This window comes from Hordeum vulgare, chromosome 3H, assembly GCF_904849725.1.
Source record: "Hordeum vulgare subsp. vulgare chromosome 3H, MorexV3_pseudomolecules_assembly, whole genome shotgun sequence".
Classification (NCBI taxonomy): domain Eukaryota; kingdom Viridiplantae; phylum Streptophyta; class Magnoliopsida; order Poales; family Poaceae; genus Hordeum; species Hordeum vulgare.
The window spans coordinates 337,572,278-337,597,718 of NC_058520.1; the positions used below are offsets into that span (position 1 = coordinate 337,572,278).

At 45.7% G+C, this 25,441-nt stretch overlaps 2 protein-coding genes across 2 annotated transcripts; one reads left to right on the forward strand and one right to left on the reverse strand.

The window, feature by feature from the left end:
- The first annotated feature begins 11,653 nt into the window (after positions 1 to 11,653).
- On the forward strand, positions 11,654 to 19,435 carry LOC123443786 (protein arginine methyltransferase NDUFAF7, mitochondrial). Its single transcript, XM_045120317.1, has 10 exons — positions 11,654 to 11,981; positions 16,191 to 16,252; positions 16,343 to 16,486; positions 16,850 to 16,960; positions 17,040 to 17,235; positions 17,784 to 17,842; positions 17,932 to 17,984; positions 18,057 to 18,279; positions 18,674 to 18,782; positions 18,881 to 19,435. The coding sequence occupies exons 1-10, from the start codon at positions 11,699 to 11,701 to the stop codon at positions 19,141 to 19,143; spliced, it is 1,503 nt and encodes a 500-aa protein (XP_044976252.1). The 5' UTR covers positions 11,654 to 11,698; the 3' UTR covers positions 19,144 to 19,435.
- A 1,529-nt stretch (positions 19,436 to 20,964) lies between these two features.
- Positions 20,965 to 25,228, reverse strand: LOC123443787 (cytokinin riboside 5'-monophosphate phosphoribohydrolase LOG-like). The gene is made up of 7 exons (XM_045120318.1): positions 24,875 to 25,228; positions 24,232 to 24,329; positions 23,683 to 23,713; positions 22,616 to 22,715; positions 22,438 to 22,508; positions 21,491 to 21,634; positions 20,965 to 21,401 (listed from the first exon to the last, which is right to left on the reverse strand). Exons 1-7 carry the CDS (start codon positions 25,214 to 25,216, stop codon positions 21,300 to 21,302), a joined length of 888 nt encoding a protein of 295 aa, XP_044976253.1. The 5' UTR covers positions 25,217 to 25,228; the 3' UTR covers positions 20,965 to 21,299.
- Between the last annotated feature and the right edge of the window lie 213 nt (positions 25,229 to 25,441).

Here is a 25,441-nt window from a genome sequence, read left to right on the forward strand (position 1 = left end):
GACTGTTCCATTTTGAACCTCTTCAAAACTTTATCAAGGTATGTGCTTTGTGAAAGTCCTATCATGCGCTTTGATCTATCCTATAGATCTTAATGCCTCGAATGTAAGCAGCTTCTCCTAGGTCCTTCATAGAGAAACTTTTATTCAAGTAATCCTTTATGCTCTCCAAAAACTCCACGCCGTTTCCAATCAGTAATATGTCATCCACATATAGTATTAGGAACGCCACAGATCTCCCACTCACTTTCTTGTAAATACAGGATTCTCCAACCACCTGTATAAACCCAAATGCTTTGATCACCTCATCAAAGCGTTTATTCCAACTCCGAGATGCTTGCACCAGTCCATAAATGGATCGCTGGAGCTTGCACACTTTGTTAGCATTTTTAGGATCGACAAACCCTTCGGGTTGCATCATATACAACTCTTCCTTAAGGAAACTATTAAGGAACGCCGTTTTGACATCCATCTGCCAGATTTCATAATCAAAAAACGCAGCTATTGCTAACATGATTCGGACAGACTTAAGCATCGCTACGGGTGAGAACGTCTCATCGTAGTCAACTCCTTGAACTTGTGAAAAACCCTTTGCCACAAGTCGAGCTTTATAAACGGTCACATTACCGTTAGCGTCTGTCTTCTTCTTAAAGGTCCATTTGTTCTGAATAGCCTTGCAGCCTTCAGGTACTACTTCCAAAGTCCACACTTCGTTTTCATACATAGATCCTATCTCGGACTTCATGGCCTCCAGCCATTTGTTTGAATCTGGGCCCACCATTGCTTCTTCATAATTCGCAGGCTCATTGTTGTCCAACAACATAATTTGATAAGACAGGATTACCGTAACACTCTGGAGTAGTACGCGGTCTCGTCGACCTGCGAGGTTCGATAGGAACTTGATCCGGAGTTTCATGATCATCATCATTAACTTCCTCCTCAACCGGCGTTGCAATGATAGGGGTTTCCCCTTGTCGTGCGCCACCATCCAGAGGGATGAGAGGCTCGACAACCACATCAATTTCTATCTTCCTCCCGCTCAATTCTCTCGAGAGAAACTCCTTCTCGAGAAAAGCTCCGTTCTTAGCAACAAACACTTTGCCCTCGGATTTGAGATAGAAGGTATACCCAACTGTCTCTTTTGGGTAACCTATGAAGATGCACCTTTCCTCTTTGGGTTCCAGCTTTTCAGGCTGAAGCTTTTTGACATAAGCATCACATCCCCAAACTTTAAGAAACGACAACTTTAGTCTTTTGCCATACCACAGTTCGTATGGTGTCATCTTAACGGATTTTGATGGTGCCCTATTTAAAGTGAATGCAGCTGTTTCTAACACATAACCCCAAAACGATAACAACAAATCGGTAAGAGACATCATAGACCGCACCATCTCTAATAAAGTACGATTACGACGTTCAGACATACCATTACGTTGTGGTGTTCCAAGCGATGTCAACTGTGAAACAATTCCACATTGTCTTAAGTGAGCACCAAACTCAAAACTCAGATATTGACCCCCATGATCATACCGTAGGAACTTGATCTTCTTGCTGCGATGATTTTCAACTTCACTCTGAAATTGCTTGAACTTTTCAAACGTTTCATACTTGTGCTTCATCAAGTAGACATAACCATATCTACTCAAATCGTCAGTGAAGGTGAGAAAATAACGATATCCGCTGCATGCCTCCACACTCATCGGACCACACACATCGGTATGTATGATTTCCAACAAGTCACTTGCACACTCCGTTGTTCCGGAGAACGGAGTCTTAGTCATCTTGCCCATGAGGCATGGTTCGCAAGTGTCAAGTGATTCAAACTCAAGTGACTCCAAAAGCCCATCGGTATGGAGTTTCTTCATGCGCTTTACACCAATATGACCTAAGCGGCAGTGCCATAAAAACATGGCACTATCATTGTTAACTCTAACTCTTTTGGTCTCAATGTTATTTATATGTGTATTATCACTATCAAGATTCAATATGAACAATCCTCTCACATTGGGTGCATGACCATAAAAGATATTACTCATAGAAATAGAACAACCATTATTCTCTGACTTAAACGAGTAACCGTCTCGCAATAAACAAGATCCAGATATAATGTTCATGCTTGACGCAGGCACTAAATAACATTTATTTAAGTCATAACTAATCCTGATGGTAACTGAAGTGAAACTGTGCTGACAGCGATTGCATCAACCTTGGAACCATTTCCCACGCGCATCGTCACTTCATCCTTCGCCAGCCTTCGCTTATTCCGCAGTTCCTGTTTCGAGTTGCAAATATGAGCAACAGAACCGGTATCGAATACCCAGGCACTACTACGAGAGCTGGTTAAGTACACATCAATAACATGTATATCGAATATACCTGATTTTTCTTTGGCCGCCTTCTTATCAGCCAGATACTTGGGGCGGTTGCGCTTCCAGTGACCCATACCCTTGCAATAATAGCACTCCGTTTCAGGCTTAGGTCCAGCTTTGGGTTTCTTCGTTGGATTGGCAATAGGCTTGCCGCTCTTCTTTGAATTGCCCTTCTTTCCTTTGTCGTTTCTCTTGAAACTAGTGGTCTTATTCACCATCAACACTTAATGTTCTTTACGGAGTTCTGACTCTGCGACTTTCAGCATCGCAAATAACTCGCCGGGTGACTTGTTCATCCCTTGCATGTTATAGTTCAACACGAAGCCCTTATAGCTTGGTGGCAGTGATTGAAGAATTCTGTCAGTGATGGCTACTTGCGAGAGTTCAATCCCCAGCTCAGCTAGACGGTTTGAGTACCCAGACACTTTGAGCACATGTTCACTGACAGACGAATTCACCTCCATCTTGCAAGCATAGAATTTATCGGAGGTCTCATACCTCTCGATCCGGGCGTTCTTCTGAAAGATAAACTTCAACTCCTAGAACATCTCATATGCTCCATGATGCTCAAAGCGACGTTGAAGTCCCAGCTCTAAGCCATACAAGACTGCACATTGAACTACTGAGTAGTCCTCCTTGCGTGCTAACCAAGTGTTCTTAGCATCTTGGTCAGCCGCGGCGGGTGGTTCATCCCCTAGCGCAGCATTAAGGACATAATCCTTCTTCCCAGCTTGCAGGAGCAACTTAAGATTACGAGCCCAGTCTACAAAGTTGCTTCCATCATCTTTCAACTTAGCTTTTCTCTAGGAACGTATTAAAATTCAGGGTGACTGTCGCGTGAGCCATTGATCGACAACACAAATATTTTCAAAGTGGACTTAGACCATGTTCAAGATAATTAGAGTTTAACTAATCAAATTACTTGCTAAACTCCCACTCAAAAAGTACATCTCTCTAGTCATTTGAGTGGTTCATGATCCAATTCCACTAGCTCAAGTCCGATCATCACGTGAGTTGAGGATAGTTTCAGTGGTAAGCATCGCTATGCTAATCATATCAACTATATGATTCATGATCGACCTTTCGGTCTCATGTGTTCCGAGGCCATGTATGCACGTGCTAGGCTCGTCAAGCTTAACCCAATGTTCTGCGTGTGCAACTGTTTTGCACCCGTTGTATGTGAACGTTGAGTCTATCACACCTGATCATCACGTGGTGTCTCGAAACGACGAACTGTAGCAACGGTGCACAGTCGGGGAGAACACAATTTCGTCTTGAAATTTTAGTGAGAGATCACCTCATAATGCTACCGTCGTTCTAAGCAAGATAAGGTGCATATAGGATTAACATCACATGCAATTCATAAGTGACATGATATGGCCATCATCAAGTGCTCATTGATCTCCATCACCAAAGCACTGGCACGATCTTCTTGTCACCGGCGCCACACCATGATCTCCATCAACGTGTCGCCATCGGGGTTGTCGTGCTACTCATGCTATTACTACTAAAGCTACGTCCTAGCAATATAGTAAACGCATCTGCAAGCACAAACATTAGTTTAAAGACAACCCTATGGCTCCTGCCGGTTGCCGTACCATCGACGTGCAAGTCGATATTAACTATTACAACATGATCATCTCATACATCCAATATATCACATCACATCGTCGGCCATATCACATCACAAGCATACCCTGCAAAAACAAGTTAGACGTCCTCTAATTGTTGTTGCATGTTTTACGTGGTGACCATGGGTATCTAGTAGGATCGCATCTTACTTACGCAAACACCACAACGGAGATCTATGAATTGCTATTTAACCTCTCTCCAAGGACCTCCTCGGTCAAATCCGATTCAACTAAATTTGGAGAAACCAACACTCGCCAGTCATCTTTGAGCAACGGGGTTGCTCATAGTGATGAAACCAGTCTCTCGTAAGCGTACGAGTAATGTCGGTCTGAGCCGCTTCGATCCAACAATACCGTTGAATCAAGAAAAGACTAAGGAGGGCAGCAAATCGCACATCACCGCCCACAAAAACTTTTCTGTTCTACTCAAGATGACATCTACGCATGAACCTAGCTCATGATGCCACTGTTGGGGAACGTCGCATGGGAAACAAAAAAATTCCTACGCGCACGAACACCTATCATGGTGATGTCCATCTAAGACAGGGGATTTCCGATCTACGTACCCTTGTAGATCGCACAGCAGGAAGCGTTAAGAAATGCGGTTGATGTAGTGGAACGTCCTCATGTCCCTCGATCCGCCCCGTGGACCGTCCCGCTATCCGTCCCACGATCCGCTCCGATCTAGTGCCAAACGGACGACACCTCCGCGTTCAGCACACGTACAGCTCGACGATGATCTCGGCCTTCTTGATCCAGCAAAAGAGACGGAGAGGTAGATGAGTTCTCCGGCAGCGTGACGGCGCTCCGGAGGCTGGTGGTGATCTATCTCAGCAGGGCTCCGCCCGAGCTCCGCAGAAATACGATCTAGAGGAAAATCTGTGGAGGTATGTGGTCGGGCTGCCGTGGCAAAGTTGTCTCAAATCAGCCCTAATACCTCAGTATATATAGGAGGGAGGGGTAGGGACCTGCCTTGAGGCTCAAGAGAGCCCCAAGGGGTCGACCGAAAGGGGGGAGGAGGATTCCTCCTCCAATCCTAGTCCAACTAGGATTGGAAGGTGGAGTCCTTCTCTACTTTCCCACTTCCCCTTTTTTTCTCTTTTCTCTTTGATTTTCTTTATCTCCTGCGCAAGGGCCTTCTTGGGATTGCCCACCAGCCCACTAAGGGCTGGTGCGGCATCCCTAAGGCCTATGGTCTTCCCCCGGGTGGGCTGCCCCCCCCCCGGTGAACATCCGGAACCCATTCGTCACTCCCGGTACATTCCCGGTAATGCCGAAAACTTTCTGGTAATCAAATGAGGTCATCCTATATATCAATCTTTGTTTCCGGACCATTCCGGAAACCCTCGTGACATCCGTGATCTCATCCGGGACTCCGAACAACATACATTAACCAACCATATAACTCAAATACGCATAAAACAACGTCGAACCTTAAGCGTGCAGACCCTGCGGGTTCGAGAACTATGTAGACATGACCCGAGGGACTCCTCGGTCAATATACAATAGCGGGACCTAGATGCCCATATTGGATCCTACATATTCTACGAAGATCTTATCGTTTGAACCTCAGTGCCAAGGATTCATATAATCCCGTATGTCATTCTCTTTGTCCTTCGGTATGTTACTTGCCCGAGATTCGATCGTCAGTATCCGCATACCTATTTCAACCTCGTTTACCGGCAAGTCTCTTTACTCGTTCCGTAATACAAGATCCCATGACTTACACTAAGTCATATTGCTTGCAAGGCTTGTGTGTGATGTTGTATTACCGAGTGGGCCCCGAGATACCTCTCCGTCACACGGAGTGAGAAATCCCAGTCTTGATCCATACTAACTCAACGGACACCTTCGGAGATACCTGTAGAGTATCTTTATAGTCACCCAGTTATGTTGTGACGTTTGATACACACAAGGCATTCCTCCAGTGCCAGTGAGTTATATGATCTCATGGTCATAGGAATAAATACTTGACACGCAGAAAACAGTAGCAACAAAATGACACGATCAACATGCTACTTTTATTAGTTTGGGTCTAGTCCATCACATGATTCACCCAATGATGTGATCCCATTATCAAGCAACAACACCTTGCACATAGTCAGAAGACCTTGACTATCCTTGATCAACTGGCTAGTCAACTAGAGGCTTGCTAGGGACAGTGTTTAGTCTATGTATCCACACATGTATCTAAGACTTCATTCAATACAATTATAGCATGGATAATAAACGATTATCTTGATACATGAATTATAATAATAACTTATTTATCATTGCCTCTAGGGCATAATTCCAACAGCTTTCATGAGAGATGCCACTAGAGAACACTATGGCCCTCGGTCTATTCAGTTATATATTCAGAAAACTTATAATTTCCTCGCTGTTATTATTTGTCTTTTATTTTATTTTGCAAGTCACAACTATCTATAATTATCTACACACCTCATTCGTTTGCAAGTAACGAGATCAAGGGGATTGACAACCCTCTTGCCTGTGTTGGGTGCAAGTTGGTTGTTCTTTTGTGTGCAGCCACTGAAGGCGGTTGAGGATTGATATTCCTATTGGTTATATAAGCCTTGGTTTCTTAGTCGAGGGAAATACTTACCTGCATTGTGCTGCGATAACCCGTTCCCCTTCACGAAAAATCCAACGCAGATCACAAGTATCACACACCACAAATCTCATATAAATCAGACCAACTGCATATCATACAACCTCCATGTCGCAACTAGTACGTGGAACTCAACCAAAATTTTCATCTACAAAAATTTGGTTGCGCTTTATACGTACTGATATCACAACTGCATCATACATCCATGGCCCCCAAAGAAAATTAGGGATCTATGTGGGTTATAATTATTCGTCAATTATAAAATATTTTGAACCTCTTATAGGGGACATGTTTAGTGCTCACTATGCTGATTCTATTTTCGATGAGGACCATTTCAGGGCATTAGGGGGAGAATCAAACCGCAAAGAATGCTGGGAAATATATTTGGAATCTAACATGCATTCAGTCCTTAGATCCACGAACTAAAGAATCTAAAACTAAAGTTCAGAGGATTATTGATTTGCAGCACATTGCAAATAACTTGTTAGATGCATTTACTCGCCATAAAGGTGTTACTAAATCATATATCCCCGTTGCTAATGCACCACAACGAGTGAAGGTACCAACTAAAACCACTCAAACCCCAAATGATAATAAGAGGGGGATAAATTTGGTTAGCCGGAATATAGCTTCTCAAAAGCCTCCGCGGATATAGAGGAAATCAAATCCTCTACCAGTAAATGCAATTCAACCTCAAGTTGAAGGACACCAACTAGATGCTCAACGACATGAACCCAACATAAATGCACATACAAACGTAATAGTCGGGACATTGGAACACCATGACTCTATTGTTGTGGGAAATCACATAGAGTCTGAAGGTATAAAAGAAATTTCCAAAAACTATATAGAATTAGGAGAACCATATAATAAAGAGACTATAATTCTCAACATATATTTTGCCTCTGAAATTGCCGAAACCTTTCACCTGAATCCAGAACCAAAGAACGTCAAGCAATGCCTCAAGCGTCCTCATTGGCCTAAATGGAAGAAATCAATTGAGGCGGAAGTGCGCTCGCTCAACAAAAGAGATGTATTTTCCTTCGTGATACCTACTCCTCAGAATTTCTCCCATGTGGGAGCAAAATGGGTTTTCGTTCGAAAAAGGAATGAAAACAATGATGTGGTAAGATACAAAGCGTGGCTTGTAGCACAAGGGTTCACGCAGAGACCCAACATCGATTATGATGATACATCCTATCCTGTTATGAGTGGAATAACTTATCGATACTTAATAACTTTGGCAGTGCAAATGAATTTATCTATGTAGTTAATGGACGTAGTGAAATCATACTTATATGGATCACTCAAATCGGGCATATATATGAAAGTTCCCGAAGGACTTAAAATGGTGAATCCAAAAGAAAACCGCAACGCATATTGTGTAGAAATACAAAAGTAACTCTATGGCTTAAAACAGTCGAGGTAGAATATGGTATAATAGACTGAGTGAGTTCCTTATTCAGAAAGGCTGCTCAAATAATGAGAAGTCCTCAAATGGGTTTTGCATCATATAAGTGTACACTGATGACCTCAATATCATTGGGAGCACACCTGATATAGAAGAAGCACACAATCATTTAATGACGGAATTTGAGATGAAAATCTTGGGAAAGACCAAATTTTTCTTAGGCTTACAGCTTGAGCACCTCCCCTCAGATATTTTAGTACATCAACCTGCTTATATTCAAAAGGTTTTGAAAAATTCAATATGGATAAATCATATCCAACCAAGACACCCATGGATGTCAGATCCCTTGATATGAACAAAGATCCTTTTAGACTCGGGATGATGACCAAGAGATATTAGGACCCGAGTTGCCTTATCTTAGTGTCATTGGTGCGCTAATGCATCTTGCAAATTGCACGAGGGTTGATATTGCATTTGCGTTAAATTTACTAGCTAGACATGTTGCTGCTCCAACAAAATATCATTGGATAGGAGTAAAGAATACCCTTAGATATTTACATGGAACAAAAGATCTTGCTTTACTCTATCAAAAAACACAAGATATGACTATGGTACAATATACTGATGCTCGCAACGCGAGGTCATAGACATGTTTTGTATTCTTATATGGTGGAACTACTTTTTTCACGGAAGGGAACAAAACATATTTTTTATCAACTTCTACTAATCATTTTGAAATTATTGCATTATTTGAAGCATTAGAAGAATGTGTATGGCTTCGCAAGATGATTAACGACATTCAAACTGCATGTGATGTTCGTTCATTAGGATCACCAACTATTATCTATAAAGATAATGCATCTTGCATTACTCAAATGCAAATGGATTATATAAAAAGTAATATCACAAAACACATTTCTCCTAAGTTGTTCTTTCCACATGCATTTCACAAAGATGGAGAAGTTGATATTTTGCAAATTAAATCATGTGACACTCTAGCAGATTTGTTCACAAAGTCTTTACCAAATTCAACCGTCCAAAAATGTATTCACGGAATTGGTATGAGACGTTTTCGAGATTTGCAAATTTCAGGGGGAGAAAACTCCTAAAATTATAACCCATTAGTTATTAGATAATAATTAGTGTACTCTTTTTATTTATGAGTTTTTCATTAGTTTTCTTATAAAAAGTTTTTAACGAGGCAATATAAATTATACCACATCGTTTTCTTCTTATATTTTTTCCACAGGGTTTTAAAGGAGTTTTCAATGATGTATCTATTAATCCTCATATATTTCCACATAATTCTTGGGAGAGGCTCTCAAATTGTGCAAATGATTCTCAAGATGCATGACGAATATACAAGAAGCTCTACACCATGGAATATATGATAAGCTCTGAAAGATGGATATTTCATAAGATGTGTGATCTAAGGGGAAGTATTAGGAATAGTTTGTCTTAGCATGTATTGGATTGGTAATTAGCATGTGCTTAATTAGCCAATAAACATTGTTTAGGATATCTACAATTAGCAGCTAAGTTTGTCTCACACATTAGCAATTGCTCATAGCAGTTGTCATTCTGTCTCACGTTGTAGCAACTGTTGTTTGCGGTTAGAATCTGTCTCATATAATTGTAAGTGCTTCAATAGTTGGTAATCAACAAGAATCGATCACTATTACAATCACTTTTCTCTTTTACACGTTATTCCAAGTGACGCCTTAATATCATCGACGCACACTCTCGTGCTAGATCGTGCAACTCAAAAGCAAAGGTTGCCCAACCCAAGACAAACGCACGCAAGTGCGAGAGCAACTAGTTAGCGAGTGCTTTTTTAGAAGTCTCACAGTAAGCACTCCTACACGCCATCACTTAACACATTCTCAGCCGCCGCCACGTGTTGCATTCTGATCACTTCTTTCGAATTCATTTTTTAAAATTTTCCGTACGCGTTTTCGGTTTTTTAGAAAAAAAAATTCTGATTATTTTTTGTGTTTTGGTTTTTCAACGGTCTTTCTTAGTTTTTTGAAGAAAAAAAATCCATTTTTTGCACGAAAAAACGTGTTTTCTGTTTTTTTGCAAGAGGTACGGTTTTGCTTCCGCGAGATGCACTCGCAAAACAAAAAAAACACGTCTTCTGTTTTTCTGCGAGGCACGGTTTTGCTTCCATGAGAGCATGGTTTTATTTTCGTGAGAGGCACGGTTTTGCTTTCGCGAGAGGCACGATTTTGACTCCGCGAGAGGCACGGCCGTGCGTGCCTTTCAAAAAGGAAAAAAAGAACGCGCTTTTTTTCCGTGAGAGGCACGGTTTTGCTTGTGCAAGAGACATGGTTTTGCTTTTGTGAGAGGCACGTCTGTGCCTCTCGAAAAGGAAAAAACGTGTTTTTTCCACGAGAGGCACAATTTTGCCTTCGTTGCACGTTTTCTGCTTTTTTACCGCGAGAGGCATGGTTTTCTGATTCGATTTTTTCATAAAAAAAATAAAGTTCTTCAAAACCTATTAACATAACATCTAGTTTGAAGATCTCAACGCGAGAAACCCAACGATGAAAATAGTTTAAAATTTAGAAGCACAGTTTAGAAAATAAAATATTTTTAAAATACGGATCTATGAAAAAAATAAAAACTCTCAAGTTGTGACAAGTGACTTACATGTAATGCGTCATTTGTCGTAATTTGGTAGGTGGTGAAATTAATCTTTGAAAGGTGTATTGCTCAATTAGGCCCTGGTTGGAACCACCCAGATTATATAATCCAGTTTTTATAATCTAATGTTTCAAAACAGGATATATTATGGTGTAGATTATAAAAACTAGATTGACAGATTATTAAAAACCCACAACCTAGGCCCTGTTTGGAACCACTCAGATTATATGATCTGATTTTTATAATCTATTATGTCTCCAAACATGACAAATTATATTGCAGTTTATAAAAACTAGATGTCCAGATTATTAAAAACTCATAATCTACTCTACCCTAGCTAAAATCAAATTATGGATTACTAATGACCCATTATCCTTGGAAACTTGGAGATAATTACCTACTATCACCGTCACTGTCCTCCAAACATGCCCACCTAGATTATTACCTTTGCAGCTAAAAAACAGAAGACAGATATGTCATTGTACAATATAAAACCTGGATTACAGTTTATATAATCTGGCCTCCAAACATGTCCACCTAGATTATTTTTATAAACCAGATTATATAATCTATCTTCATAATCCAGATTATTATAATCTATTGTTGTTCCAAACAGGGTCTAGTCTACCTTAGCTAAAATCAAATTATGAATTGCTAATGATCCATTACCCTTGTAAAGTTGGAGATAATTACATTCCTCCACCACCATCCTTTTTTTTTAAAAAAAGAGGCCATACATGTCATTATGCAATGTAAAACCTGGATTACAGTTTATATAATCTGACCTCTAAACATGTCCATGTAAATTATTTTTATAAACCAGATTATATAATCTATCTTCATAATTCAGATCATCATAATCTATTTTGGTCCCAATAGAGGCTTTAGTGATTTCGGACTAGCGCTAATCAAAACAATAGCCCGGCCAGGCTTATTGGGCTTTGGAGCGAAACGTGCACGTCGTACTTCCTCTCGGCCCAACCCACCAACACTTCAGCTACTCACTCTCCCCCCGCTGTGTCTCGCCGTCGAGATGCTTCGGAGCCCAGCCGCCGCTCTGCTCCGCCACCTGCCCCCTCGCCTCGCCGGCTGCGGTGTTGGAGCCGGTTCACCCACGCGTCGGACCCTCACTCCTTACATATCCCCTTCCTCCTTCCTTGCCCGCTTCTCGTCCCCGCCGCCGTTCCCGCCGCCACAGGCCTCCTTCAGCGTCCGCGATGATGAGGCGGAGGATGACAAGCTCCAGGGACCATCAAGCGATTCCGGCCCCAGGCTCAGCATTTCTGTGGACCGCGCCGGTCTATACAACCCCCAAGGTCGTACCCCTCTCACTCTCATAGTCTCATACAAATTCACATTTCTCACGAGCAACTCTAACGGATCTCCTAAAATTTAGAGAAGTAAACGGCCGAATATCCTTTAGAGGAGTATTTTTGCCCCTCTAAAGTTGTTCGTCTCTAACCGATCCCCTCAATTTAATGGAGTAAAACTTTGTTTGGCTCATACATTTCGTCGAACACTTACTATGCGGCGAGCAGCGACGATGGTGACCATGCCGGCAACTCCGGAGAGCACGTTAATGGAGTAAAACTTTGTTTGGCTCATACATTTCGTCGAACACTTACTATGCGGCGAGCAGCGACGATGGTGACCATGCCGGCAACTCCGGAGAGCACGTCAGACACGATTGTTGCAGTGGGTCATGTGTGCCGTCACCGCTGTCCGTGCTGCCGATCACCGCCGGGTCAACCACCCACACGAATTGTTACAAGGGAGAGAGGGATTGATACGGAATATGATGGATGTATTATTGAGCCTCGAGAGCAAGTATATATTGGGTACAAGACTTGGAGGGCAAAACCTCTTCTACAGATAAGGTAGGAGGCGGATTACAAATCTTAGACTACCAATTACATGTACACCAAATTTATCTCTAACACCCCCCTGCAGTTGTAGCGGTAGGGTTGCGAACAACAGGAGCGTCGCGGACGGTTAGACTGAAGAGAATAACAGCCGACGGGTTGACATCCCCCCGTAGTCGCAGCGGGAGCGTCGGGGACGGTGTCGCGTCATGGACGCATGGACTGTAGAGGAAGCCGATGAGTTGCTCAAGCGAGGTGATAGCCCTTTGTGCCGTTGTCGAGGTAGCCGAGAGCGTAGGATGGTGTAGCCGTGGTCGAGGTAGCCGTGCGAAGAACGCCATGGTCGATGTCGAGTCGGGGTAGCCAGTGTCGAGGAAATCGCTGTGGAGCCGCGGGCGCAAGGATGCGCCGAGATAGTCATGGGCGCAGTGGTGTCGAAGTAGTGATGCGTCGGAAAGAAAACGTTGTTGACGACATAACTTGCCAAGCTTGGGGACACATCGTGGACGAATGCACGCATCGGTGTTGCCAGCACCGGGCATGCGTAGATGGACGAAGGCGATGTTAATGATACGCTGCTCCAGGTTTGCCAGGCCGGAGAACACACCGCAGACAAAGGCACGCGTCGGTGTTGCCACATCGGGCATGTGTAGACGAGGACCTGCACCAGCTGGCACGCCATGTCAAGGAGGCTAGCAGAGAAGAACTTGACGACGTTTGCGGTGCAAATCGACCGGGGGGGGGGGGCGATGTCGCTTGTGGTGGTCGGAGTAGATGAAGTGATCGGGGTAGACGACGACGACGCTGGCAATGAATTGGTGTTGGACGAAGATGAAGGGGGTGGACGGGCGGCGTGGCTCGGGTGAGCGAGCTGCAGCGGCTCCGAAGAAGAGCGGCGGCGGCGGATGGTCAGGAGCGCGGCGATGATGCTCGAAGTAGGCGAGCAAGAATTCGGCAGTGTGACGAAGACCGGCACGAACAATGGTCTTCCCGTGCCGAGGGAGTCGGTGCGACACATGCCACATAGAAGTCGACGTTGGGGGATGGCGGAGTGGACAGCAAGCCGTGGCGCTACGACCTGAAGGGGCCATGCAGCGACGGCGCGCAGGTCGGTACAACGGCTGGAAGACATCGGGGCGGCGACATAGACTGCGAGCCACGGCGCGACGACTCGAAGGGGCGGCACAACAGTGGAGGGTGGGTCGGTGCAGACACGGGGGTAGCTATGGACGGCTGCGGGGACCACGTGTCACGACTCTACAACCCGAAGGGGCGATGTAGCGGTGGCTCATGGGTCGCGGGACCGCATGTCGCGGCACTACGACCTGAAGGGGCAACGTAGCGACAACGTGCGAGTCGGTGCAGCAGCCAGGAGAACCACGGGGCGACGCAGCAACAACCTGTTGCTCGATCAGTGGAGGGGCGCATTGTACTCGGAACAGTCTTCATGGGACCTGCAGAGGCGCGCACAACCGACAGGCCAGATCGGTCGCACAGCGTAGACGAGGCGGATCGCGGGTGGGCGGGTGATCAATCCGATCGCGCGCAAGGTCGGGGACGTCATTCGGTGGAGGCGGAGTGGCGGTGCAGTCCGAGATGAAGCCCACAACGACGGTCGGCGTGAGACCACGTGCATACGAGCCCGACGCGGTCGGAGCCGACAGCCGGCGAGGTCGACACATTCGACAGCTAACAGCTAGCCCGAGGCAGCCGGCGAGGCCAACACGACCGGAGCCGGGTGCGGCCCGACACAGTCGGTGCGCCATCGTACGAGGCGACGAAGGCGGGTGATGATGTAGAGATCCCGGCCGGAGCAAGGCGGCAACAGCAGACTCAGGGCGACGGTCGTGAGGGCTGCCGCATTGCGCGAGGCCGCCGGATCGGTGTAGAGGCCGGGTCACGCCGATGTCGGAGTAGAGGCGCGGGGTCGACGGCGGCGGCGGGCGACGCAAACCGATCTTAGATCGGAAAACCAAAAAGAAAACGCCGATCAATGGGACCGGCGGAAGAGAGAAAATCCGGATCAAAGGATCGGGAAAAAGACTCTAGGGCAGACGGCCAACACGACAGGCGGACGAACCCTAGGTACGGGCGGCGGTCATGGAGGCCGACCGTCCCAGGGGCGACACGGAGCGGAAGCGGTGGCGACGGCTAGGGTTGGATCGGTTAGGCTGATACCATGTTAGAAGGGAGAGAGGGATTGGTGTGGAATATGATGGATGCATTATTGAGCCTCGAGAGCGAGTATATATTAGGTACAAGACTTGAAGGGCAAGAAGCCTCTCCTAGAGATAAGGTAGGAGACAGATTACAAATCCTAGACTACCAAATACATGTACACCAAATATATCTCTAACACAAACATTGTGCCCGTTCTGATGGCCCACACGTTGCCCATCCTGGCAACAAATCACACGCCCGCCCGCCATTTCCACTCGCTTTCCCCTTCATGCCTAGCTTGCCTCCCGTGCATCATCATTGCCGCGCTTCCTGCTGCTCCATTCAACTGACTGCGCAAATCGACAATCGACATGAGGTGGGCACTTGCACGGCCTAGGGCGCCGAGGAGGCTGGCCGATCAGCCGTCCTTCTCCTCCATGCTACTTGACGCGATATGCAATTGCATGGATGGCCCCGAGGCAAGAAGCATGATGATGGCGAGATCGGCGTCGGCGGCTAACGCCTACACAACCACAGCAGCAAGGGCAGTGGCTGCAGCCAAGAAGCAGGAGGAGGCCACCCTGCATTGCTACTACTACAATCCCGCCTTGGCCGCCAACCACCGGGTGCGCGACCCACGGACACAGGGCGCCACAACCCTAGACTGCTCTGACCGAGGTTACTTTTCCTCATCTGAGGTGGAATACTCCCTCGTCCGCCTCCACCACATCCGCACATTCGGTGGTGTGGCAGCGAGGCAGAAGCAACAGCAGCATCCCGCTCCGGAGAAGATGGCGAGGACAAAGAAGCCAACGGCAGCCACCCGCGGCTGCAGTAGGCCGACATCCCCCCCCCCCCCCCCCCCCCCCCCGCGGTTCGCCAACTTGCTCAACTCCATCTTCACCAGAAAGCGGCCTTCGGCTAAGCGGACTGCCCCGGCGGATCAGGAACCCGTGTGCTCCACGGTGCCGTCTTGCTTGTCCAAGACGCTGCTACCATTTGGGGCGCGGGCGAGTCGGAGCCGGAGTACTTGGACCGTAGGTTCTTGGACATCGACGGTGAACTAGTCGTGGCCGCTATGGAAGTGGGATGCTGCCGACGAATTCTGGTGGTGGAGGTGGAAGAGGAGCTTCTCCGTCCGGTGGACCGCCCACACGTCGCCCTAACCCACGAGGTCACCAGCGAGGCCCAAAGCTGACGTCGGGGGAGTGCTTGACCGGGAGGCTTCACGCGAGTCGCCAGGCGGCCACGAGGAGGCTTTCACATGAAGGAGATTTTTATTCCAGCCAGCTGCGGTTGAGCACATTTACTCCTCGGGGCGGCCGTGGAGTAAATATTTTCCTCCTCTAACCGTTATAAGGGATCGGTTAGGTGCTGGTTAGAAGACCAAAAGTGAAATTTTACTCTTCTAAAGCCTTTTACGGGATCAATTAGAGTTGCTCTTAGGCGCATGCACATTGGGGTTTAGAGTTTCTTATTATGCACATTTGGTCTATGCGGCAGAGCACTCGCATGAGGCGCCGTTGGACTCTGACCTTGTGAAGCACCTTAAGAGCATCATAAAGGTATTGATGTTTTCCCCTCCATTATTAAGTCTTTAAAATCTCTATTGCTCGCAATGTGGAAATGTGATTCGGTTGTCACTGGAAGGTTAGTTCCGGAGTGGACCGATAAGCGTAGCTGAGTACATGGAGGAGGTGCTTACAAACCCACAGTCTGGGTACTACATGAATCGCGATGTGTTTGGCGAATCTGGGGATTTCATCACCTCACCAGAGGTCAGCCAGATGTTTGGAGAGGTAAGTGGTGCTCCCTAGCTGGATTGTCCTCCAGCATTCAGGTATTAGAATCATGTAATGACTTGGAAATTTAGGGATGGCAGAGTGATGAACCATCTGTTTCATGTATAACAATGCAACAATACACCTCGTGATATTTATGAATGGTTGTGAGGCATTGTAATTTTTATGTATGTGCACTTCCATTGCACATCGTTTTTGCTGACTATAGTATTATTTGAAAATATGATATTCAGAATCGTAGTAATTGTTTTATATTCCTGTCGTGAATTTAATTGACCAGTGGTTGATTTACTCGATTGGTTGATCTTATGCTATGGCTTATGAGGTAAGAGTAAGTAATGTTTTGCTGCTTTGCCTCAGCTGATTGGTGTGTGGGCGATGTGTCTGTGGGAGCAAATGGGGCAACCAGAGAAGGTGAATTTGATTGAGCTTGGCCCAGGACGAGGAACTCTCTTGGCAGATTTACTTCGTGTATGGCTTTCTTGCTTGCGTCTCTCCTTTGTCGAACTTCTACTGTCCTGTTTCTTAATGCATATGTCCATTTCAATAGGGGTCAGCAAAGTTTGTTAATTTCACTAAGGCGCTCAACATTAACTTGGTAGAATGTAGCCCTACACTACAAAAGGTGCAGTACAATACTCTGAAATGTGAAGATGAATCTGTTGGTGATGAAAAAAGGACAGTTAGCAAGCTTTGTGGAGCCCCTGTTTATTGGCACGCCTCCCTCGAGCAGGTTCCTTCAGGATGTAAGGGGCTCTTTCACCTACAGATTTCTTGTTTCTAAGTACTTAACCTCTATGGTATAACTGTGGTTATCATCTAGGCACTTGTATGATAAACTCTTATACTGCCATTCATCTTTAACTATACCATGAGATTTGTGGAAATAGTATTGTCTAACTCATTTGTTGTGGTACAGAATGTGCTAAAGTACATAATGACTTGGACCAGGAATAGACGGATCTAATGTTGACTTCCTTTCGAAAGCGACACAATTGCACAATATATATTGTCCTCAACTTGCTAATGATGTTGCCAGTTAGTTGGATGATCTTCAAGCACCTATGCTGCCATTGCTTATTTGCTAGCTTAGATACTTCGGTGTATGTCGATGCTTAAATATTTTATCTTCTGATGCTTGTAATCTCTTTATTGGACTGCTTTTAGTGTTCTTCTACAAGTTATATGGTTTATTCTGAAACTGGGTTGCCTTTATGTATCTTCAATTTTTGTCTTTGAAACATATTTATTGGGGTTTCCCTTGTTTGCCTTATTTTAAGTGTCTTATCTGCAGTGCCCACCATAATTGTTGCCCATGAATTCTTTGATGCTTTGCCGATCCATCAATTTCAGGTTGGTCAGCAGTCTGTTTCAGATTTTATCACGCTTAAAGATTAATTACTGTGCAGTCATTCCACTGAACAGTCATTTTTTTCGTGCAGAAAGGGTCACGCGGCTGGTGTGAAAAGATGGTGGATCTCGCAGGAGACTCATCGTAGGTTTTACAAATCTTAGTGAAGTTTTATTGTTAACCTTAAGAAAATGTGTAATTCTTACTTCGTAGCAGGTTTCGCTTTGTTCTGTCTCCGCAGCCTACAGCCTCTTTAATTTTCCTCTCCAAACGTTGTCAATGGGCTAGTCCTGAGGAGCTTGAGAAGGTTGATCAGATTGAAGTCTGCCCGAAAGCTATGGAGATCAGCGAACAAATCGCAGACAGAATTAGCTCAGATGGTGGAGGTGCTCTGATCATTGACTATGGCAAAAATGGAATAGTGTCTGATAGTCTTCAGGTTTGTATTTTTAAATTGTTTCACTACGCCTGAGTTGAACTGAAAAGTTGTTGGCCGTAGTGTGTACAAAGCTCCAACTAGTCCAGCTCTTATATCTCTCTTTGACATAAATTGCTAAAAGTAGACTGGCCAGTCTTTGGTGCTCACATGATACCAGAATTCAATTCCTAGTTTTGCGCAGTATTTGGTTTATGCTCTCTCTGTAGCTAAATACTTGTTGTTGGGGAACTAATACAAGTACCCCCAACTACAAGTATTATGGTACAGAGGGAGTATATAATAATGTGCTTACACAAGGAATTATCTCATGGACTGTTCTTTTACGATTATCAGTTCTGTAAGCAATAGAGTAGTCTCTTGGATAAATGACATGAGGAAGTAACAATATATGCAGGCAATCCGCAAACACAAATTCGTTCACATCTTAGACGACCCTGGGTCTGCTGATCTCAGTGCCTATGTTGATTTTGCTGCAATCAAGCACTCTGCCAAGGAAGCCTCAGGTTTGCATGGAGTATGATGAACTCTTATTGCTTGTTTGCACTTCTCATGGCAAGGCAAGCATTTCTTACTAGGCTTGTGCGTGTTGTTATCTTTGCAGATGATATTTCTGTCCATGGACCAATGACTCAATCCCAGTTATTGGGTTCTCTTGGTATCAACTTCCGGGTGGAAGCCCTTATGCAAAACTGCGACGAGAAGCAGGCCGAGTCTCTGAGGACAGGCTACTGGCGTCTAGTCGGAGACGGAGAAGCCCCATTCTGGGAAGGGCCTGATGAACAAACGCCTATTGGCATGGGCAGTAGGTACCTGGCCATGGCCATTGTCAACAAGAAGCAAGGCTCACCTGTTCCATTCGAGTGAAAAGAAGCGGCGATACCTTTCCTTTGGGTAATCTGTTACCCAGTGATGAATAATAATAATAATAACGAAACCCTCTGCAATTTGTGTTGTACTTGACGAGATAGACAGTTCAGTTCAGACCAGGTTTATTTGGGTGAAGTATTTTCTTGTATGCTATTTGGAGTGCCGTGGTGAACTATTTTCTTGTATGCTATTTGGAGCGCCGTGCGGTGTAACAAGTCCTGAAAACGTGTGCTAGGATGAATACAGATGCATTGCTATCAGGTTGCTATAAGCCTGGTAATTGTACGAATTTTCTGGGTCTCTTGCTGCATTTTTGGTGAAGTTTTGTTGAGTGCCTGGTCCATGTAGTACCGTGAAGCAGTCCAGGTACGTGCTACTTTCAAAGTCTCTGCATTTTTTGGCAGTCAAGTAGGAGTAGGTACTAGGTATTTATTGGATAGAAACAAGGAATTCTTGGTGTTTGTCCAGGCACAAGATACAAGGAGCGACCGACCCTGGTTGGATGCATTGTTCCAAAAAAGAAAAAGTACTCAGAGAAGACTAACCACAGGGAGTCAGGGAGGGAGTTGATCTGGTCACCAACAAGGGTCGAATCCATCCACGGCAGGTGAAGAAATGGAAAGTGCGAGGTGAAGAGCTGAGGTGGAGGAAGGTTAGCTTCATTTACTTGATTTATTAGTTGTTTGAATTTCTGACGAGTGACATATATAAGTAGTAATACCTTGTTGATGTGTTGAACCAACAACCATCGGAACCCCATGGAGAAAGGGTGGGTGAGGCTGATCGGTAAAGATGGACTGGTGCTTCTTTTTTAGGGGAGGTGTTGGTGGTGGTGGTGATGTGTAATTAAAGATGGTAATAGAAAGCAACATTATTGACAGAAGACAGGCAACGAAAACGGAAAAGCGTGTGCTGGAAACGGAATAGAAGAGAGCATCCACGAAACCGCAGGAACGTGAACATATCCTATGCCTGAATGAAGAGAACGTCTCGACTAAAGTACATCCTTTATAGCATAGTATTTGTAATTGGAAAGAACTAGTCTAGTCTAGTTCTTCCACGAAGGCAGTAGCACGTAGCAGTACGTGCGCGCGTAAACAAGACATCCATAGCCATTCCTTTCACATCCATGGCCATAGATTAAGGAGAACCTGTTGAAGTTAAAACCCAGTCCAGGCAGCCCAAGTCTCCTTTTATGGGCCGCAGCAGCAAGCAGCAGATTCGCCCTGCCTTTGGAGTTTGGGGGACGAAGAAGGAGAAAACGGCGTCTCAACCGAAAGAGAAGAAAGAAAGGAAGGAAGAAAGAAAGAAGCGAGCGCGTGCGGCAGGCAATCCATCCATGGACATGGACATGGACGGGAGCCGCTTTGTCGCCGCCGCGAGGCCCACCGGTGTCTGCCTGTCCCTTGCCGACACACACACGGCCTCGCTCGGTGCCTCTGCCCGGGTCCGGGAGGGACAAGTCCCATCGCCGACGTGCGTGCGTGCGTGCGTGCCCGCGCTTTCCAAAAGCGCACACACGATGTGCCCCTTCCACCAACGACGCGGATCCTCCTCCTCCTTTCTCTACCACACTTTGCTTCCTCCCTTGCCACTTGAATCATCATTTGTTTGCGCATCCTTGTACATGACCCACACGCGCTTCATGCTGCATGGTGTCGAGGTCTACAACGTTTCTTGAGAATGAGTAATCCAGGGATGGATGGTGTATGGTCTGGGTGCACTGCACTCCATTAAATTTGATGTTCCCGTCGCATGCATGCTTCTTGTACGTACAAATATAAAATCCATGGCCAACACGTGCAAACACACACAAAGTGAGACAATTTTTCCACTCTAGATTGATTGATAATTAAGGAACACACATCTGCTGCTGCTCCTACATAACACATTTGTACATGCAATCACTTACTTCTACCTAAGCTATGACCAAAAGAACGCCATCATCAACCCAATGCTAACACTGCTACTGCAACTCAATGCTAACACTGTCATGCCACCGGCAGCGACAAAAGCTACGACCGACAAGGACTAGCACATTCCATCTCTCTCTCTCTCTCTCTCTCTCTCTCTCTCTCTCTCTCTCTCTCTCTCTCTCTCTTTTGCACGGTCAGATGTTACTTAGTTCAGAAACGCTTCCAGGATGAATCATATCATGACGACGCAATGCCAGGCTCCAGCTCTGGCACGAAGCCGTGGCCGATCTGGCCCTGATCCTCCCAAACCAACCCGATCTCGTAGTCTGGAACATATTCCTGCAAATTCATTCATACTAGATGTCAACACACTGACTAACGGCGTGCCAAATTCTTAACCTTAACGATATTGGGTCTTTGATAACTACCTCAAGCTTGAGAACTAGCTCCTTGGCGGTAGGAGCTGAGATGACGAGGTGCCTCGCGTCCTCCTTTATGAATCCTTCACTCACAGCCATGTCGATGAAGGACAGGAAGAAGTTGTAGAACCCATCCACGTTCAGAAGCCCAATCTGGTCAGTCAATATTCACCAAAAGAGATCAGTCGTTAACCCCTACTGGTTAGTGCTAATGTGTGCTGCTACTCTACTGTATTGATTGAGGATAGTAAAAGGCGAATCTAATCATTAAGATTCAGCATAACATATACGGAGTACTACGTATTTTCTGAAGAATATAACATGGATCCGTTCCACGTAGGACCACTAATACAACATTTGGTGGGGCCCCTCAAGCACAAATAATAGTGATAGATATGATGAATCGAAGTGGAGAACATTAGTTGCTAGTTGAAGAGATTATTCAAACCGTCCACTCCTCTACACCTTGTGTGGTTCGTGGATCGGTCGTCTACCTTAGATGCCAACAACACATTCCTTTTTCAACGTAAATCCGACTGGTACAAGATCCTTCAAACATCATTCTAAATTCTAATGGTACCTATAAACAATGGAGATTGCGGATCGCATGCTCCCCAAACTATTACGTTGGTATGCAACATTCTGAGATGGTAGGCTGCTTAAACTATTGATCAATAATTTGTCATCCTCTAGATGGCGAAAGCTTCCAGCCAATCACATGGGATGGGACTGGGAGCACCACCAAGCCACAATCAAGGCCAAGATGTTGGCATAAACGACTTTGGGCTAAACTAATTGCCTAGATAGCTGCAGATCAGACAAGCAAGGGATTCGGAAACATGCAGGCAGCACGCATGATGGTTAAATTATCACGCAATCATGGGCATATAATTAAGCTTTTGACCCGATCGAATTCATTCTTGATGCTACTACAAGGAATCAGACTTGGTCGTTACCGGCTTCTTGTGGATCCCAAGTTGGGCCCAGGTGAGGACCTCGAGCAGCTCATCCAAAGTCCCGTAGCCACCTGTGGTGCAAGAGATGGAGATTCTCAGATTTTGCATTTGAAGAATCCAGTGATTCACACTTGACAGGAGATCTATGTGGGGAGTAGCTATAATAAGATTCTCATACCGGGTAAGGCAATGAAAGCATCAGCAGAGCGAACCATCTCGGCCTTCCTCTCATGCATGCCGGAGACAGCTCTTACTTCCCCCACAGGCTCTCCAGTGACCTGAAATTTGAAGCAGTGACAGGAATATTAAGCAGGCAGTACTATTAATGAGTGCACATTTAGGGTTGGTGATAAATTATCTGTTCAAAACCCTCTACTGAAACTAGCAAATGCTGCAACAACCTAAAAAAAAAGGTCCTGAGAAAGGAGGTTCTTTGAATGTAAAGCACCGCACACACATTTGTGTGCAGTACGTACTGCATGAGCTCATCACATACTGTACTCGTACTAGGAGTAGAACGGAGTAGCTAGTACAGTAATAAATAAAGAAGAAAAAGACTACTAGCTCTACTTCTCCGTATACCTTGGTCAATAACAAGGACAGTTAGAGGGTGTTTGGATAGACTAAAAGTAGTGAGACTAAAACTTGCTAGCCTCATCCATGCTTGGATCCAAGTACTAAAGAGACTAAAATCAAGTTAATGAGCATTTATTATCCTCCAAACCCTCCAATCCAGAACTTGCATAAGGAGTTAAATGAGGAGAGAGAGGACTAATGCACATTTTAGTAGGGGTACCCTTGACTAAAAGATTTTAGCCTCAAGACTAGTTTTAGCCTCTCTTTAGTCAGGGGTGCTTGGAACTTTAGCCTCTTAAGGAGACTAGTTTTAGTCAGACTAGTTTTAGTCTCTTGGATCCAAGCACCCTCTTAGTAAAAGTGCTACTAGTTATGTTCAGCTACTTGTAAAAGTACTACTAGTACTACTCCAAGGGCAAGCGAAGTTATTACTGCTACTACTAGGTTGCATATCCGATGAAATCCAAAGGCAAGGCAAGCGAAGCAGTAGCTTTGGTAGTAGTAGTAGTACATTTAAAAGGGAGCACGCATTGGCGTTGGACCGGCGCACTATATTCATGTGAGGAACGTAAATGCAGAGAGAATTGAAGTGGATATGGCAGGCACGCATGCCTAGCAAAATGGAGTAAAAGCACTAGAAACATGAACCAAATGGGGCAGGAGTATCACCTCTCTGGGCATCAAGGACTTGGGGATGACCCTGCCAAACAAAAGAGAAGAGCAAACAGATAGATACATCAGTTTTCAGCATAAAGCAGTCAAACACAGTAAGGCCACAGCTTTTTGCCATGGCAAGAAACTGGCAAAACCAAAGCCCAGTGCTCCTAGTGTAGTGCAGTCTGCAGTGTAGGCACTGCACAGCTAGCTACAGGGTGCCGTGCAATAATTAGAGATACGTCCAAAGAGGAGGAGTCCATTTGGAGCATGCAGGCTAGGAGCCTTTCGGAAGCGAGTCCAAAAGGTGGTTCCACTCCTGTGAATGGAACCCAGACGCATTCAAAATGCCTCCCACTACCTGTGGCGATCAAAGCAAAGCAAAGGCTGCCATTTTGATACCAAGAAGGCGCAGGAAGCATGGACGCACGCACAGGAACACCACTCATCAAACAAGATAGATAGATAGATGGATGGATGGAGCACCTGCTGTGCAAACAAGCAGGAGAGAGCTGCCTATGATGCCATGGTGGGGAGGGAGGCAAGGCAATGAAATGAACTTACCCAATCACATGTCGTCCTCCATCATGAACTGCGTGGGAGACCAGGCCCATGAGCCCAATGGAGCCTCCTCCGTAGACCAGGTCGATGCCCCTCTCCACCTGCAACACAAACAAGAAACCGAATTAAAGGTGGGATTTTATTGTTTTGATGAAATACTCCTAGTACATGGAAGAAGCAAAACAAGAAGGATTGTTTCCTTCCGGGAAGAAAGCAAGCCATTATTGTCTTCCATGACCATTTCGGAGAGCAGAAATGGTGCAGCAACCATTTGTCCAGCGCGTGCGGTGCGTGAGGCGTGATCGAGCTACTATGTTAGCTGCCATGCCACATGTACTAGTACATGGTAGTATGATCATGCAGGCGTGATCCATGCCGATGCAGTGCGCTGTGCTGTGCACCCCACGACGTTCACGTTCTACAGCTCAGCAGCAGCAGGCAGAAGCTGGTGACGTGCCATCCCCAAACACACACGAACAAGAAGGTCGACATGTGGGGGAGGGGGCGACCGAAATAAAAGAGGGGACAAGAAGATTTCCATTGCCGCAAAACTTAAAACCCAAAATAAAAGATTTCTATGGGGGCTGCCTTCTTGGCGCGTGAGCGTGAGCGTGACAGGGAGAGAAGGAGGAAGGTGATGACGTACCAGCTCCTTGCCGAGCTCGACGGCGGCGTCCTGGTAGCTGGCCTTTCGGCCCTTGGCGCTGCCGCAGTAGACGCAGATCCGCCTGAACCGGGAGCGCCTGTCCCCGCTCTCCGGGGCTACTCCGCCAGCCGCGCCGGTGCCGGTGTTCTTCTCTGTCGTGGCCTCGACTGCCATCGCCTCCGTGGGTGTTGGTGCTAGGGAAGGCTGGTGGTTCTTCGCTCCGGGTAGGTACTGCTGCTGGTAGGGGAGGGGGAGGGGGAGGCGAGGTTGTGACTTGAGTTGAGCCGGATGTCGTGGGGGGAGGCGTCCATTTATAGAGAGAGGGTGCTTCTGCTTGGGCATGGATGGGTGTTCGTTGGTTGGTTGGTGGGTCCAACATTGTTGGGCTATGTCTTCCCCACAACTGACCTGAGAGTACACTACTTTTCTCTCTCTATTTCTTTGGTTTCTTCTTGAAGAAAAAAGAAGGTTTCGTAGCTTTGCGTTCCATTCATATTTGTTTGGGGTCCTTCTAACCCTTTGGTGCTAGTTTTTACATTTCGTCCTACTAATTTTTGTTAGAGTAAA

Bases quoted from the DNA above. Each gene is read 5' to 3' on its own strand.
- LOC123443786 (XM_045120317.1), top strand. From the start codon at position 11,699: ATGCTTCGGAGCCCAGCCGCCGCTCTGCTCCGCCACCTGCCCCCTCGC. The intron at 16,487-16,849 runs GTAAGTGGTGCT...GCTTTGCCTCAG, and splicing joins TCAGCCAGATGTTTGGAGAG to CTGATTGGTGTGTGGGCGAT. The intron at 17,843-17,931 runs GTTGGTCAGCAG...TTTTTCGTGCAG, and splicing joins TGCCGATCCATCAATTTCAG to AAAGGGTCACGCGGCTGGTG.
- LOC123443787 (XM_045120318.1), bottom strand. From the start codon at position 25,216: ATGCCCAAGCAGAAGCACCCTCTCTCTATAAATGGACGCCTCCCCCCA. The intron at 23,714-24,231 runs GTAAGTTCATTT...TTTGTTTGGCAG, and splicing joins GGAGGACGACATGTGATTGG to GGTCATCCCCAAGTCCTTGA. The intron at 22,716-23,682 runs GTGATACTCCTG...TTCAAATTTCAG, and splicing joins AGTCCTTGATGCCCAGAGAG to GTCACTGGAGAGCCTGTGGG.